General features: G+C 37.5%; 1 protein-coding gene across 1 annotated transcript in view; it reads right to left on the reverse strand.

Moving 5' to 3' along the window:
• Positions 1-19,031, reverse strand: part of DDX4 (DEAD-box helicase 4) — an 81,775-nt gene that overhangs the window by 54,654 nt on the left and 8,090 nt on the right. The window contains exons 2-3 of the mRNA XM_032403510.1: positions 15,187-15,282; positions 6,463-6,523 (exon numbers count right to left, since the gene is read on the reverse strand). Of these exons, the coding sequence (XP_032259401.1) occupies positions 6,463-6,523; positions 15,187-15,258 (133 nt within the window). The 5' untranslated portion in view covers positions 15,259-15,282. The remainder of the gene's footprint in view (positions 1-6,462; positions 6,524-15,186; positions 15,283-19,031) is intronic.

Genomic DNA, 19,031 nt, shown 5'->3' on the forward strand with positions numbered 1-19,031 from the left:
AACCCTACACCTAAAGGAGCAGGAGAAAGAACAGCAAATAAAGTCTAAACCCAGCAGGAAAGAGAAATAATAAAGATCAGAGAAGAAATCAATGAAATAGAAACCAAAAGAACAGTAGAACAGATCAATGAAACTAGGAGCTGGTTCTCTGAAAGCATTAATAAGATTTATAAACCCCTGGCCAGACTGAGCAAAAAGAAAAGAGAAACGACCCAAATAAATAAAATCATGTATGAAAGAGGAGAGATCACAACCAACACCAAAGAAATACAATTATAAGAACATATTATGAGCAACTATATGCCCGCAAATTAGAAAATCTGGAAGAAATGGATGCATTCCTAGAGATGTATAAATTACCAAAACTGAACCAGGAAGAAATAGAAAACCTGAACAGACCCATAACCAGTAAGGAAATTGAAGCAGTAATCAAAAATCTCCCAACAAACAAGAGCCCAGGGCCAGATGGCTTCCCAGGGGAATTCTACCAAACATTTAAAGAAGAATGATACCTATTCTTCTGAAACTGTTCCAAAAAACAGAAATGGAAGGAAAACTTCCAAACTCATTTTATGAGGCCAGCATTACCTTGATCCCAAAACCAGACAAAGACCCCATCATAAAGGAGAACTACAGACCAATATCCCTGATGAACATGGATACAAAAATTCTCACCAAAATACTAGTCAATAGGATCCAACAGTACATTCAAAGGATTATACACCACGACCGAGTGAGATTTATTCCTGGGCTGCAAGGTTGGTTCAACATCCGCAAATCAATGTGATACAATACATTAATAAAAGAACAAGAAACATATGATCCTCTCAGTACATTCAGAAAAAGCAGTTGACAAAGTACAGCATCCTTTCTTGTTTAAAACTCTTCACAGTGTAGGGATAGAGGGTACATATCTCAATATCATAAAAGCCATCTCTGAGAAACCCACAGCGAATATCATACTCAATGGGGTAAAATTGAGATCTTTTCCCCTAAGGTCAGGAACATGGCAGGGATGTCCACTATCACCACTGCTATTCAACATAGTACTAGAAGTCTTAGCCTCAGCAATCAGACAACCCAAATAAATAAAAGGCATCCGAACTGGCAAAGAAGAAGTGAAACTCTCACTTTTTGCAAATGATATGACACTTTATGTGGAAAACCCAAAAGACTCCACCCCAAAACTGCTAGAACTCATACAGGAATTCAGTCAAGTGGCAGGATATAAAATCAATGCACAGAAATCAGCGGCATTCCTATACACCAACAACAAGACAGAAGAAAGAGAAATTAAGGAGTCGATCCCATTTACAATTGCACCCAAAACCATAAGATACCTAGGAATAAATCTAACCAAAGAGGCAAAGATTCTGTACTCAGAAAACTATAGAATACTCATGAAAGAAACTGAGGAAGACACAAAGAAATGGAAAAATGTTCCAAGCTCATGGATTGGAAGAACAAATATTGTGAAGATGTCAACGCTACCTAGAGCAATCTACACATTCAATGCAATCCCTATCAAAATACCATCCACTTTTTTCAAAGAAAGGAACAAATAATCCTAAAATTTGTATGGAACCAGAAAAGACCCCAAATAGCCAGAGGAATGTTGAAAAAGAAAAGCAAAGCTGGTGGCTTCACAATTCCGGACTTCAAGCTCTATTACAAAGCTGAAATCATCAAGACAGTACGGTACTGGCACAAAGACAGACACATAGATCAACGGAACAGAACAGAGAGCCCAGAAATGGACCCTCAACTCTATGGTCAACTAATCTTCGACAAAGCAGGAGACAATGTCCAATGGAAAAAAGACAGTCTCTTCAACAAATGGTGTTGGGAAAATTGGACAGCCACATGCAGAAGAATGAAACTGACCATTTCCTTACACCACACACAAAAATAGACTCAAAATGGATGAAAGACCTAAATGTGAGACAGGAATCCATCAAAATCCTTGAGGAGAACACAGGCATCAACCTCTACAACCTCGGCCGCAGCAAGTTCTTGTGAGACATGTCTCCAAAGGCAAGGGAAGCAAGGGCAAAAATGAACTATTGGGACTTCATCAAGATAAAAAGCTTTTGCACAGCAAAGGAAATAGTAAACAAAACCAAAAGACAACCAACAGAATGGGAGAAGATATTTGCAAATGACATATCAGATAAAGGGCTTGTATCCAAAATCTATAAAGAACTTATCAAACTCAATACCCAAAGAACAAATAATCCAATCAAGAAATGGGTAGAAGACATGCACAGACATTTCTGCAAAGAAGACATCCGAATGGCCAACAGACACACGAAAAGTGCTCAACATCACTCGGCATCAGGGAAATACAAATCAAAACGTCACACCAGTCAGAATAGCTAAAATTAACAGGTCAGGAAACGACAGATGTTGGAGACGATGTGGAGAAAGGGGAACCCTCCTACGCTGTTGGTGGGAATGCAAGCTGGTGCAGCCACTCTGGAAAACAGTATGGAGGTCCCTCAAAAAGTTGAAAATAGAGCTACCGTATGACCCAGCAATTGCACTACTGGGTATTTACCCCAAAGATACAAATGTAGTGATCTGAAGGGGCACCTGCACCCCAATGTTTATAGCAGCAATGTCCCCAAGAGCCAAACTATGGAAAGAGCCTAGATGTCCATCAACAGATGAATGGATAAAGAAGATGTGGTATATGTATACAATGGAATATTATGCAGCCATCAAAAAATGAAATCTTGCCATTTGCAATGACATGGATAGAACTAGAGGGTATTATCCTAAGCAAAATAAGTCAATCAGAGAAAGACAATTATCATATGATCTCACTGATACGAGGAATTTGAGTAACAAGACAAAGGATCATAGGGGAAGGGAGGGAAAAATGAAACAAGACGAAACCAGAGAGGGAGACAAACCATAAGAGACTCTTAATCTCAGGAAACAAACTGAGGGTTGTTGGAGTTGAGGGGGGTGGGAGGGATGGGATGGCTGGGTGATGGATATTGGGGAGGGTATGTACTATGGTGAGCACTGTGAATTGTCTAAGACTGATGAATCACAGACCTATACCCCTGAAACAAATAATACATTATATGTTAATAAAAATTTTTTTTAAAGAAAGTAGCTTAGCTTTTGGCACACAGTAAACAGGAAAGGGAAGGTGACATTACAAGGACAAGGACACAGCCAGAAAAATTAGCAATTCTCTAAACACCAACTTCTAATGTTTGCCAGGCTCTCTCCAAATATACAAGATGAGAACAGCCATGCTTAAGCTGGTTCAAATTTTAAAGCTATGCTGTGTAATACTACCATCCTTAGCCATATGTGGCCATTTAAATTCAAAATTAAGTTAATTAAAAATAAGCAAAATCAAAACTTCAATTCCTCAGTTGTACTGATCAGTCACATTTCAAGTGTACCCTGTGGCTATATTAGTGCAATTAAAAAATATTTCCATCACTGCAGAGTTCTAACGAACAGCACTGGTCTAAGATTGGTAGTTCCCAAGCTGTGGCACAAAGATATCAGTGGAAAAAGGAGTAAGGTGTTCAGTCATGTTTCCATCTTGAATCAACATATAAAGCTGACTTCAGTACAGTGGTACTCAAATACTTAAGAAAGTAACATATGTAAGACACTGCAAGCTCTTAAGAGTCAACAGGAATTGTTTTACCCTCAAGTAACAGACTAAAATATCCTTTACTCAATTAATTGAAATTCCTGTATATATTTCCCAGGATTTCTTCTATCTTTTGACATTTATATTACCTCACCACTACTGATTTTTTTTCTCTCTCTTCATCTGCTGTAATTTCAAGTAATTCTTCATCTAACCCATATTGCACTTAAGATCCACATGATACTTGTCCATTTGGTTACTATAGTATCTAGATCCACACTTCTCCCAAATTCTATGACAAAAACCCAAATACTAAGATGGAAGGCCAAAAATTAAAATTACCATAGAAATAAGTGTGGGGGAGGCAAGAGGATAAATGATTTCCTAATAAGAGCATGGAATCTTGTATTCTGAAACCTCACTCAAGTCAAGCAAATTTAATTAAACATGTACGAGCTATACTGTATTATGCCTATTAGTAAAGAAAGGGTCAAGAGTATAAAAGCTTTGTAAGCACTGTAAGCACTGCTTAACTAAAACGCCTATGATGCTGTATCATGCAAGCCTTAGCCACACTTGGAATTGAGAATGAAAACCTGGTATGGTTATATTCCTATATGGCTTCATCTATTTTAATAAATTTTCAACCATGTCTGGAGAGAAAAACAAATTCTCATTATATGTAATTTCTTTCCCCAACAGTTATATGACCTGTTTGGCCAAATAAAATAAAGTACAATAGATCTAATCAAACAACACAAAGTACTGTCTCCTTCAACAAAAGCATTCTACATTGGTATACAGCTTTACACTTTACAAAATGACTTTACACCTCATTTGATCTTTATCCTTATAACAACCCTGTTAGGAATCAGGGTAGGTGTTGCCAAGTTTGTTTTTAGAAAAAAACGAAATTAAGTAAAAATCCCGACATAACAGACCCTATAAGTGCTAGGTCTAGAAGGCAGGATTTCCATCTCAAAACTGTGCTCACCTATACCCATTCCAAAAACAATTTAAATTATGTGAACTAATAGCAGACATAAAAAAGAAGAGTAAGTTAACACCCAAAAAGAAAAACTTAAGATCCAAGTAGTTTATTATCATCAATTCAAGATAGCTAATTGTTACTAGATGTGTGCAAGAAAATTATCATTTGAGGACCACAGATACCAGGCATAATGCTACATTAGGCCTTTATATATATTAACTAGCTTATTTAACACATATAAACATAAAAGGTATTATCCTCATTTTAAAAATTAGAAAACACATAGTTTAGAGAACCTAGGCAAATTCACCAAGGTCATCCACCAGTATGAAGCCTGGACTTCAATTTGAACCCAATTATCAGACTTAAACACCTACTTATTGAAGACCTGTACAGATTCTCTACAGTAAATCTGTGAGAAGCACCTCACCATCTCCAGATGGTAAATCAGAGGACAAAGTTAAAAATAATTTTGGAAAAGACTCCATTAGTCATTCAAATTTGAAAAGTAAAACAGAGGACAGGTACAAATATTTTTAGGAGTTACAGAAAGCAGCATGCAAAATTTTTAAAAAGCTCAACGTAGAGTCTTAAAATGATGGTCCAAAAATAGAAGGTTCTAATAAAGAATTAACTCATCTTGTCTTCTTTGCTATTAGCATACAGTCAAGAGGAAACAGGCAAATTACTCTCTTTCAGTTAATTTTTTTAAATCATTTTAGGGATTGCTGCTCTCACTTTCATGAATTTAATGATACGCCATCACTGAATTTTATCAGGTTCAATTCCCATCATAATAAATACATAGTAAGAGAAATATCAGTTAAAGAAGTCCATGATACTAATAAATGAAGTATAGCTTTTTTTCTTTAGTGCTCTGAAGCCTATCAAAACAAATCAAAAGAAATAAAAATAAACTCCACTTAAAATGAAATTAGATTAATGAAAGCAATTCCCACTAAATGACCAAAGAATATGTCCCACATATAATCACATTTGGACCAGATCCAGGAAGGAGAAGCAAATTTTGAACAACTTAAAAAAAATCCACATATTTAACCCCCAAGCAAAAGAACAAAGAACTATGGTACTTCACTATGAGCTCTAGTTCTCCTGTAATCTTCTATCCTTTCTCCAGAGTGATCCGCTTAACCCAAGGTGAAAGGGAAGATGAGAAAGACTTGGTGGCAAAAGTTCTGAAACAACTTCTCAGTATTTAGGGCTGCCAGCTGTCCTAACTTCTAGTCCCCTTCATTATCCCAAGTAGCTCAAAGACTAAACATTTATAAATCATCAATGTTCAGTCTTCCAAAGATAATGTAATTATGAAAGTAATGTGCACAAGAATTGCCTGGGAATCTTGTTAAAATGTAGACTGTGATGCAGTAGTTCTGGGTGGACCATTAGACTCTGCATTTTTTTTTTTTTAAAGATTTTTTTTTTTTTTCATTTGAGAGAGAGAGAGCCCGCACAAGCGGGGCGGGGGAAGGAAGGGCCCGAGGGGCAGAGGGAGAGGGAGGAGAAGCAGACTCCCCGCTGAGCAGGAAGCCCGGCACAGTGCTCTATCCCATGATCCTGAGATCATAACCCGAGCCAAAGTCAGATGTTCAACCAAATTAGCCACCCAGGCACCCCTAGACTCTGCATTTCTAGGAAATTCACAGGTGACATCAATGCTACTTGTCTGTCAACCGCATTCCAAGTAACAATGTTCTAAAACATCCAAACAATAAATTCTCACAGATATTTAACAAACACTCTTTATAAGATGTCTACTAATCTGCTCTTCATTCACTAGATGAAGCCATTTACCTTAAAAAGGGTTCCATCTTTTTGCCTTAACCCATACCTGATGATGAAGCTGGAGTCCTATTAAAAGTGTCTCCATTTGCTCCAGAAGAATACCTATCCTGTAAGAGGGAAGAAAAGATTCATTTTCTATTTTGAAAATAAAAATGCATCATCATAAATACTATAAAATTTTAATAACTGGGCTTTGTTCCAAACAAAACAAAGCAAACTGTAAGATTTCCGGGTCACTCATTACTTTATTAATTATTCCAAAATCTCTTCACTTTAACGCTGAATGCATAGCATTTTTTTAAAGATTTTATTTATTTATTTGAGAGAGAGATAGCAAGAGAAGGAACACAAGTAAGGGGAGTGGCAGAGGGAGAAGCAGGCTCCCCGCTGAGCAGGGAGCACAGGACCCTGGGATCTTGACCTGAGCAGAAGGCAGACACTTAACGACTGAGCCACCCAGGCGCCCCAAATGCATAGCATATTAACATATCACTTAAAACAGCGATTAGCAAACTAGAGCCATGAGCCAAATCTGGTGGGCCACCAGTTTTCATAAAGTTTTATTGGAACATAGCCACCCTCGTTCATCTAGGTATCTCTATGGCTGCTTTCCCACCACAATAGCCAAGTTGCAACAGAGATCATTAAGCCTGCAAAGAATAAAATATTTACTATCTAGCCCTTTATGGGAAGAGTCTGCTGACATCTGACTTAAAAGTCTACCCACCCATATACCTGAAAAGTATAATTAAGTATTATTATTATATAAATAAAATCTGACCAAAGTAACACTGAATAAATCAATGCCTGTCAATATACAATATATTTTTTAAAGGTCAGTATTTCAAAGTATACTCAATAATACTGCACAGAATAAAGTAGAACACAGAAGGAGATTAAGAGGTAACATTTTCTACAGCAAAGTTTTACAGGTTTTTATTGTTAACACTTCAGTTGTGGGACGTACGGGTGGCTGAGTCGGTTAAGCGTCTGCCTTCGGCTCAGGTCATGATCCCAGGGTCCTGGGATCGAGGCCCACATTGGGCTCTCTGCTCAGCAGGAGCCTGCTTGTCTCTCTCTTCCCTGCTTGTGCTCTCTCTCGCTATCTCTGTCACTATCTGTCTCTGTCTCTCAAATAAATAAAAATAAAATCTTTAAAAACAAAAACAAGGGGCGCCTGAGTGGCTCAGCCGTTAAGCATCTGCCTTCAACTCAGGTCATGATCCCAGGGTCCTGGGATCGAGTCCCACATTGGGCTCCCTGCTCGGCGGGGAGTCTGCTTCTCCCTCTCCCACTCCCCCTGCTTGTGTTCCTGCTCTCGCGAACTCTCTGTCAAATAAATAAATAAAATCTTAAAAAAAAAAACAAAAAACACTTCAATTGTGTTGGAGCACCTGGGCAGCTCAACTATTAGTTGGTTAAGTGTCTGCCTTCGGCTCAGGTCACCATCTCAAGGCCTCAAGGTCCTCGGATCGAGTCCTGCATTGGGCTCCCCACTTGGCAGGGAGTCTGCTTCTCCCTCTCCTGCCCCCCCCCCAACACTTGTCCTCGTGTGCACGCACTCTCTGTCCCAAATAAATAAAATCTTTTTTAAAGAAACTTCCATTGTGTTTATATAAAGGGAAACAAATTAATGTATTCATGGTTTTTAAAAAGGAGTTCATTCTAAAATAAAGAAAACATCACTGATGCACTAAAAACAATATACCTATATATATATACATTCCAAGTACAGTATAAAAACAAAGAAGTGGTTCATGTCAGTTACAGAATATTCATAGTTAATTTTAATCAAACTTGTGATAGCAACAGTTGAAGACTATTGCTGATGCTCTCAAATACTGGCTGTCCCATTTTCCCTACCTCAGTCTCCAAAAAATGTATTTGCTATTATTGTGTATGTATTACATTTGCAGTGGCATATTTGCATTTCTGTGGGGCTCAGAAAATTCAACTTTTGTTATTAAATCAACAGCTAAATGTCAAATTAATCTGGGAATCTTTCAACATTTTTCAGTGTATCTCTGTGTTAACGACAACTTGAATAACTTTTTTTTCTCACTTGGAACTCCTAGGATGCCCTTATCATCATTAACTGACTTCTTAATTTCCCCTCACATAAGCTTCCTCTACTTAGGACAAAACTTACAGAACAGAACTCCCAAATTCTTGCACATGAAAAGCAGAATTCAATAATTTAAAAATGACAGGTGACCTCAAACTTACAGATGATATCTTAATTAAATGACAACATTAGAATAGTCACAACATTCCTTCAAATGAGTTCCTTTAAATAAACCAAAAGCTAGAGGTAGTGCACTAGTCATACTTATTTTCTAAAATTTCTTTCACAAAACACTAAATGACCTGAAAAACTACTTCTATAAAGCTCAAGAGTCATCCAAGTATTTTCTGAGTTATTCAGAACAGAAAGGCAATACACCATCATTGAAATGCCTTGGGCTTTTGGTAATTACCACAGTAAAAAGTTCCAATTTATGATTACCATAGACATTAAAACAAATATCCTGTGAGATAATTAGGTTTTTAAGAACCTGACTGTGATGAACTAGAAAGTCAGAATACAAGACATAGCATGTTTAAAATTTTTTTTAAATAAACAATTAAGAAGAGTGATCCAGTTTTCCTTCTTTAAAGTGAAATTCTGAAGACTTTTTTTTCTTTTCTAGTGGCCAAAGTATTATTGGATGAAGAGAATCCAAAAAAGGGCTGGTTTAAGTGTTATAAAGCTAATAAGGGTAATGAGGCACTTTAGCATTCAAGAACTTAAAAACTATGAGTATTAATCTTCAAGCTGTGGAATTTAAAATCCCACATACACAGAATTTAAAAATTTCAAGGCAAATTTTGAAATAAAACACCATAAAAAAAACCTTGACCTTTTTCATTACCTTAAAAATAAATTAACTTCATATTCCCCTTAGCTACTGTACCATTTCTCTGCCCCTCTTAAAGCAAAATGTCAACAGTTGCTGCCTCCACTTTCTTATACCCCATTTTTTGTTTAAGCCACTCAAGTCGGGAGTACCCAGGGTAAATCCCTTTAAGTCTGTTTTACACCATGCAATTTTACCCAATCTCAAAGCTTTAAATCCCATTAATACGCAGATAATTACCAAATTTATATCTATAGCCTTGATCCCTCTTCTAGGCAACAAATTCGTATAACCTACTGACTGGTATCTTTACTTATGCTTTCATAGGCAACCCAAATTGAACACAACAAACACAACATTCTTTGTTTTGACCCTCCAAAGCTTGTACATCTGTTGGCTAACTGAACAAAATATAAATAAATAAATAAATAAATAAATAAAAATAAAATGTTGGGGCACAAAAAAAGAGAAAAAGCTTGTACATCTTTCACAGATCCTCCATTTCGGCAAAGGGCACCATCATCCATCTAGTTGCTTAAATTAAAAAAACCTATGGTACAGCATAGGGAATATACTCAATGGTATTGTAATGCTATTAAATGGTTACAGATGGTAGCTACACTAATGAGCACACCATAACATACAGACTTGTTAAATCACTACTGTACACCTGAAACTAATGTAACATTGTGTTTCAACTATACTTCCTTAAAATAAATAGAATTTAAAAACTTAGCCATCATTCTTGATTACTCTCTTTCACTCCCCATATCCAGTCAAGCCAGTCCTATTAACTCTTAAGTCCACAATTACTTTCAGTCTCCTCTCCCTCTCCCTCTCCTCTTCCCTTTCCCTGAGTTTATTTTCTACCACTGTTGTCTTATCTCAGTGTACTTTAGCCATACTATCTATAGTGGGCTGAAATATGGACACCCAAAGACATTAAGTACTAAGCCCTGAAACTTGTAAATGTTACCTTATTTGGAAAAAGAGTTGTTGCAAATATAATTAAATTTAGGATTCTGAAATGAGGAGATTACTCTGGATCATCTGTGTAGGCTCTAAATGTCACCACAAGTGTCCTTATGAGAGGCAAAAAGAGTTAAGAGAGACACACACAGGCAGCTATGGGAAGACAGAGTAGAGAGAGATGGAGCCACAAGCCAGAGAACGCCTATAGCTACCAGAATGCTGGAGGAGGCATACCTCCTAGAGCCTACAGAAGGAAGATAGCCCTGGTGACACCTAGATTTCTAACTTCTGGCCTTGGAAAACTAATACCTTGTTATGCACTTTATCTATCATGTTCACCACTATCCCCAACACCTAATAGGGCTCAATAAAAATTCATTGGATAATTCAAATAAGCCAAGTTAGAATTTTCAAAATGTTTTACACATAAGGGTTCTCATATGCAGCTGCAAAGAATCCATTTGCATTTTGGTGAACACATTTCTTTTGACCTTGTATGTACTCAGTATTTTCAATTCTGGAATATCACTTTTTTTTTTTTTTTTTTTGGTCTTTTGTGTTTTTAAGCCAATGAATACTTCCATTAACATGGTAAGGTTTTGTTTGATTTTTAACGTGGTAAGGCTTTGATCTCAAAAACCTGTCAGGTCTGCTATCCAAATGAACTTACAGATGAACAGTTTGTGAACCCTGAAGATGCCTCTTCCCTGTCCAATGTGGGATCCAATGCAGACAGTTCCATGTTTTCTTTCCCCAGCCCCTTAAAGTTCTTAGCAAATATCTCTTTCATCTTATACCCAGAATCCCCTGAAACGCATCAGAGTATTTTATCAATTTATACACAATACCAAGATCTCATTTCCTATTCTAGGTTCCATGTCAAATAAAGCTGATAGGTTGTCCAAATAAACAGACCACACAGGTTATGTCAGATAGTGTGCTGCATAAAATTTTAAAAATTTAAATTTCAAACAAAGCATGTCTCCTTCTTTGGTCTGACACAGAAATTAAAGTCCCAAAATACAGACAATATTATCCTATATCCCTTCTTCTGATTGATCAGTCCTAGCTAGGTCAGCCCCATACACAACCCCAGTTGAAGTCTGGTCTTTTTTCCCTTTCTTCAGCAATTGCTACATGAAAACATCTAAAATTACTGCAGCTACTTCAGCACTTCCAGAGCTGAAGAACTCCCAACTCCTGAGTCTCACGTATCACACACATACCCAAAGTTCAAGAGAGCTAGCATGTCACAGAAAGAGCAAAGAACCTCAAAATTTAGAGATAACTACCAAAGCCAGGAACAAATGTGACGGCTGCAAGAGCTCACAATCTAGGCCCTAATGTCTATATGTGAGAGCATTTTCCAAATAAAAGTTATTTCCCCAAACAAAAACATTTAACAATCAAAACTCATAGTGAAATCATCTACCCCATATTATGAGAGAAACCTAGAGCAAATGAGGACAGAGTATAGACAGAGAAAAACAGAAAACAAAAGGCTCTCTAGTTTCACCTTCTCCCTGGAATGAGACAATCAATCTATCAGTTGACTAGAATCCATTGGCTGTAAGCTATTGATCTTTTTCAAAAGGATTCAGTTTTCTCTATCTTCCAGACCTGCTCCACCAACATTTCTGCCATCTTTGCAATTTCTTTAGCCTTCTCCTCAGCCTCTCCTACCTTTCTATCACTCTATTCTCAACTCCATTATTTAGATTTTAAAGAGGAGTCACAGATCTTTCCTCCAAGCTTGCCACCTGGACTTTTATTTGGATAACCATTTTGACTGGCTTCCACAAGTTGCATGCATTTAGCAAGAAACAAGAATTTCTCTGCTTTCTAGTAAGATACACAATATCCTCCCACATCTTGGTGGTAATTATAAGCAGAAACTGCTCACAATCTTCCTCAGGCTCTAGCATTTCAGCTTCCTTAGTTCTGCCAACTCAATGATGTGCAAGGGCCACATTTTTTCCTGCTACTTCAGAACCATACTGCAAATGTGAAGAGAGAAGCCCCAAACTTTATTTTCTTATCTAGACAATTATTATAAACTTTGCTACTACTGCTTAATAAAATTATAATTGTGGGGGCACCTGAGTGGCTCAGTCAGTTAAGCATCTGATTCTTGATATCAGCTCAGGTCTTATCTCAGGGTCGTGAGTTCAAGCCCCGCATTGAGCTCCACACTGGGCGTGGAGCCTACTTAAAAAAATTTTTTTTAATTGTGGATGGACCAATTATCTCAAGCTAGGTTTGCTTTAATCCCAAGAGTATTTGCCTTCTGAAATGTGCCACCAAAAAGGCAGATAGATGAGACAGAAGCAATCACTGTGGAGACTTACTCCTATGGTCATCTAACAAGCAGCATTCATTACACAGCTAGTAAGCAAATCCAGTACCTTGTTATTCACCATACTTATCCACTCCAACACTCATCTCAAAAAGCTTACATGCAATGTGCCATTGCCTAACAACTGAGATGTATGGACTACATCATTACTAGATTATCAAATTTTTCTTAACCTCACATCTTTCACTGTTCCACACCCAGGTGGTACACCAGCTTCAAAATCTGTATTTGGGAAGTTCCAACAGCCATCAGAACAGTGGCCTATTAGTTCAAAATTATATACCCATAAAAGCATGGGTAAATATTAAATCTCCAAAAAAAGATCCTGAAAAGTACTCAGAAAAGGTTGATCAGATATTGTCTGGTATCAATCCAAGACAGTTGCAGAGCCAAGACAAATTTTAAAAAACAAAAGCCCAACTGTCTCTTAAAATAGAAATTCACAGTCGGTTAAGCGTCTGCCTTCGGCTCAGGTCATGATCCCAGGGTCCTGGGATCAAGTCCCACATCGGGCTCCCTGCTCCGCGGGGAGCCTGCTTCTCCCTCTGCCTCTGTCTCTCTCTCTGTCTCTCATGAATAAATAAATAAAATCTTTAAAAAAAAAAAAATAGAAATTCAGAACAGCCAATCAAAATGGTACCTTTAAGTGAAACTAGGCTGAATAAAAGACCTCAGATCTCTCCCACACATACATATCATATATTCATCCTCACTTTCTGCACTTTTTTTTATCAACCAAGGCAGACAACAAAGCCATTGATTGCACCATGTTCCTTCAAGTCAACTAGGCCAGATAACTAATTGCACAACCAGCACCAGGAATTAAGTTTGCAGACAATGCAAAAAAATTACAAATTGGCCCCACACAAATGTATTAAGAATCATAAGGTAAAATTAGCATTAACATTCAACTTAGTATTCCTAATATTAAGAAACAAGGTAGGTTACTAAATAGCAAAAATATTTCAAGAAAGGTAAACTGAAAGTTCTGACAGTCAACCATCCCCAATTTCAGACATCCTATGCAATAAACATGCACAACATGCTACAGTCTAGTGTAGTTTTGAAGAATACTTAATGAAGACAAAAATCTCAGACTAAGAAGAAATAAAAATTAGGTGACAAAGTTCAAGTGAAAAAGTCTGTATCTGTGAATTAAACTTTGTAATATAATAAACCTGAGAACCAGGGGTAAAAGGAACCATAAAATATCTTTTGACCGAGTACTTTCTTTCAGAAATGGAATTACTTGATCAAAAAATAAGCTGTAGATATTCATGACAACATTACAGTGAAAAGCTAACATCTTAAATTCCCACCAACAGAAAATCAATTATATTATGGTAGATCCATTCCATGAAATATTATGTGACCATAAGAAATTACTTCTACGAAATTAGTAATAATATGGAATAGCGCTGAAGAGTGAAAAAGCTGGAATCAAAAATACTATTATGTATATCACTGGGGGAAAAAAAGAAGAAAATTTACTAAAAATTTATAAGAGTGTTTGTGCTAATAAGACTGTTAAGTGATTTTTCTCCTCTTTTCCCAATGTTGTAATAGAATTTTATGATGGGCAGAGGACTATAAAAAAAGTAACACACAAAAGATGTCATTTCTAAAGTAAGTTCCAAATAAGGAAACATGATAAATTCAGATTATTATCTTTGGTATTTTGAAATAAACTTTACATACCGACCAAATCCAGTTAAGACAAATATAGGATTATGCATTTTATATGTTTGTGTGATGTAATAACTTCCACAAAGACATCACTTGAATTTTTATTTCAAAATAAATGTTCGTGTTCATCAAAATTGATCAACAAAATGCATAAATGCAAACTAGAAATTCTAAAAGAAAGAAAAGAAAATCAACTTTTGGAGACATTTTCAAGTAGATTACACTTATGCAAAAAACAATCCCTTAAAATATTTTAACTTCTAAATAAATATATATATTAACTTCTAAAATGGAATTTTTTAAAGTCAATTTTCAAGTCAGAACTGAAAGCCAAAAACCTACTCCAAGGCCTCTTCTTGTAAATTACAATGTAACTCTCCAAAAGCCACTAAGGAAAAAGATCTGAAGATTTGTACATTTGAAAAGCAAGGTGCTGATACCATCTCAATCAGCCTAACAGACTCATCTTGAAAGAAGATGTATGAAACCAATTTTCAAAATTCAAAGTATCACCCAACACCAAATTGTATTTTTCAATTTTCAATACAAGTGTCTCTCAGACATATTCAACCACATTTGTACCAGCCTGCTTCCACCCACAGTAAGTCCTAAATCACCGACATTTAAATTGTTAGTAATATGACATTTATTTTAGTTAATTATCAAATTACCTATTTTATTTTGTTTGAGGCTTAGAGTGCCTCTTCCTCATTGTCCCTAAGATAGTTAATAACTATCAGATGGAGATAAGCACAGCATACTGAAACAGGCTGTAATTTATAACATTCCCACCACAGTGATTTTTCAACTTCAATAAAATCTGTAGCATTTAATAACCACAAACTTTCAATGTTACTACCTTCTCGAATACAGGAACATAGGAAGACATATGAGGTTTGATTATTTCTGCTTCCCAATCTTCATCTCCCATGGTGGCTTCCAGTTCTATTTTTACCTTAAAAAACAACAACAACAACAACAACACACACACATTTGGCCTGTTAGATCAGAATCATATATCTAAAAGCATAAATTATCATAATTTCACATACACCTCCTGAAACTACTGAATTAGCTGCTGATCTTCCCCAAAACTGTTTCCAAAAAGAGGGAAGTCTTGTTTCTTACCTTATACCCATCTTTTTTACCTTTAAAAATGAGTTGAACAACTTAATCATTCTAGTAATCATCATGTCCTTACTGATGCTTAGGGTTTTCCCTAAAACCTGTTCATTGAATTTACCCTCGTCTTCCAAGGGTCCCCAGACAGCTTACTGGATATTAAGGGCAAGGGAAAATTTTCAACTACTACTCAGTTTCTCTCTTTGCACATCTTTGTAAAGACGTCTGGTTTGTTATCTTTGATAGTTTAAGGGAAGAGAGGGAGCTGGGGCCAAGGCCTTTAAGTTTAGCGGGGTAGGAGACATGGATTAGATGGCCCAAATCCTTCCAACAATGGACAACCAGTTACTCCAAGGAGCGTGCATACACAGAAAATACTAGGGCCATTCTTGTTCAGAGAAAAAGCTGCACAGGGGCTGGGCAAAAAAGGCTCCTTTGCCTCCTCTGTAGGCCTTGAGCCCTTCGGGCGCCCACCGGACTTTAAGACCTACACAGGCAGGATAAGGAAAAGCCCCATGGGACGGCCCCAAGCCCCACCTGCCCCATCTATTCTTTGTCTAGCCCAAACTGCCGCCACCGGGAAGCCCGAAAAGGCAGCTCGAGGCCCGCGCAGGAAAGGGAGGCGCCTGGCAACTCACCTCTCCGCTGCTTGATCTCCCGGGTCCTCGCAGGCGCCGACGCCGCTTAAACGGCTGCACGTGCAGGACGCAGTCGACTGCGTCAGGTGCGCAGCTTCAACAACAAATGGCACCAGGCGACGGGCGCCACCAGCCAATCAGCGCTCAGGCAGCCGGCGTTGCCCCGCCCCACCTCCGCCGCGCGTTCCCTACTTGCTCGCATTTGAGGTCGCTGTGGTGAGACCCACTGTCTTGTTCCCATAGTGGCCCGTTGGGCCTGTGGGTACAAGGCTGGCCATGAGCCACTTCTCTCTAGATTCTTGGGTGGGATCTTCAATCTGGAGATGCCCTAGATACTCTCTGCGCAAGTACTGCAAGCCAAACATGTCCACCTCCCTTTTTCTAACACCAAAAATAAAAGGGAGGATGGGTAATGCCCTCCCTCCAACCTGTTGAGCTTTCTCTTTCCTTTGTCCTACTGCAGTCCCTGGCAGTTGGCCCCTCTGGTTCTTCGTTTCTGAGGCGCTTACTTCACATCTGGAGATTTCTGCTGCTCCAACATATAGCTTAGGCCCATGGAGCTGGCAGATTTCCTTTTCCTCCCAGTGACGGCTGGGATGAGGTTCTGTCTCGCTGTTGTAAAGAAAGCCTGTCGTGTAGAGTCAAGGGTCCACGTCTTTGGGAAAGAGATGCCCTCTGATGCAGAAGGAATACGAAAATTGTGCTAGAGTAGGTCATTCATCAAGGCTTGAAATTGTGGTCCGCAGGTTTATACCCCTAGGGATACTAGCCAAACCTAAGAGTGACCAAGGGTCATTTCCATGCTTAATGCTCTCACCAAGCAGATATTCTAGTTTTACCTCACAAAAAATAAATTTCTCAGTATTTCCCCATTCTACCAAAAAGCCTAACAAAGGGATGCTTTGAATGTATAGTTTCCATTTTTTACTTTCATCATTTTCTGTTCTCTAAATCTTTGAAGGAATACCTGAATATAAACCTTCTCAAAGGAAAGAGAAAGCTCAACAGGTTGGAGGGAGGGCATTGTAATATAAATCCCAACATAAGCTGACACTCAGACATAGAGGATGATACACTTTATGGGTTCAGCTTCACAGTTTTCATCTTTAGAACCACCATTATTGTTTGTCTTTTCCACCAAGAATATGTCAATATTTATCTAGTTAGCACTATTTTCAAGGTGAATTGTTTTTAAAAGATTATATTTAACAAAGATAAACCCAGATTATATTTTAACATAACTGTCATTTTTAATAATTCCTCTTTTTAAACCAAATTTTCACATCCTACCCTTGAGGAGGCTAGTACCTTAAATCACTACGTGTGTATGGGAGAGCCACCAATACTCCCGTTGCTCTGAATTTGTAAAAAGGGGCCCTCTAACGTATTTTAACTCACTTTGAATTGAATGTGTTCTTTCAAAATTTTTTATGTCATGGGAAAATATTACGCAAAAGGAGTAAGATATGAAATTGCGTTGACAGAATAACCAAGTAGATTCTTTTTTAGGTACAGAAAACTTGGGAGATATTTTCTAAAATGAACTTTTTTTCAGAATTGAGCTAAAGATAATAACTTTCTCTAATTTGAGTATAGTTGACACACACTGTTACATCAGTTTCAGATACACAACATAGTGATTCAACACGTTTATGTATTATGCTATGTTCACCACAAGTGTAGCTAGCATCTGTCACCATACATCACTATATTCCTTATGCTGTGCCTTTTATTCCTGTGACTATTCATTCCATAGCTGGAAACCTGTATCTCCCATTCCCCTTCACCCATTTTGCTCATCTCCCCAACTCCTTCCTTTCTGGCAACCATCAGTTTGTTCTCTGTACTTATAGGTCTGATTCTGCTTTTTGTTGTCTTTTTTTTCCCTTATAGACTCTACATATGAGTGAAATCATATGATATTTGTCTTTCTCAATCTGACTTATTTCACTTATCATTATACTCTCTAGGCCCATCCATGTTGTCTCAAATGCCAGTCTCATCCTTTTTCGTGGCTACATAATATTCCATTGTGTATACATACATAACTTCCTTATCCATTTGTCTATCAATAGACACTTAGGTTGTTTCCATATCTTGACTATTGTAAATAATGCTGCAATAAACAGAAAGTTGCATATATCTTTATAAATTAGTGTTTTCATTTTCTTTGGGTTAAAGAAAACACTTAGCAAATATTTTCTGCTATTCAGTCTTAGGACAAACAGATTGTTATTGCTTTCGGGTATTGCAATTAAGCAGTTCTTTATGAAACATTCTATATAATTTTGGGGAGCTATCCCTGGTTAATATAAATTCTAATGAGAACTTAAGTTCAATATTAAGGAAAGGATAAATAAGAGATGGATGAAAATAATACAATTCAAAAATTGAACATAAACAGTGAAAAAAGACAAACACAGTTAAGTAAATACTTGCTCCATGATGTGTGTGCCAAGAAAGTAAAGCCAGTACGGGTATGTCCCGTGTTTAAAAAGCTCACATTCTGCCACTTTGCTTCTGTGAAAGACCTACATTTGGGCCTGTTTTCACAAACCAAAAATCCAAAGAGGATTTCTGCTTTTACGAAAAAGCAAAAGCAAAAATAGCATTCAGTGTTTTTTCTGCAGTGATGCCTTATGGAGGCAGCGAGTGGCACCAAGCTCCCTCCCCAAGAACTAAGCATCTCAGCATCATACCACTGTTGCTTTGGACTGTGTTTGTGAGCATCTTTGATTTAACTCAATTTATTTTGCGCATCCATTAGCAAGATGTGTCCTAAGGTATCAGAAAAGTATAAGAGAGGTCATTTTTTGGTCTGAGAAGTGTCAAAATTTTTTCATAGAAATTCATGGTAATTGCTTCTTTACTTTATACTATTGTGACCTGTGAAAGGTTTCATAAGGACACTCCACTTTCAGATAGTGGGGGACACCCGTATGTT

This window comes from Phoca vitulina, unplaced genomic scaffold, assembly GCF_004348235.1.
Source record: "Phoca vitulina isolate PV1807 unplaced genomic scaffold, GSC_HSeal_1.0 scaffold6, whole genome shotgun sequence".
NCBI classification, from domain to species: Eukaryota; Metazoa; Chordata; class Mammalia; order Carnivora; family Phocidae; genus Phoca; species Phoca vitulina.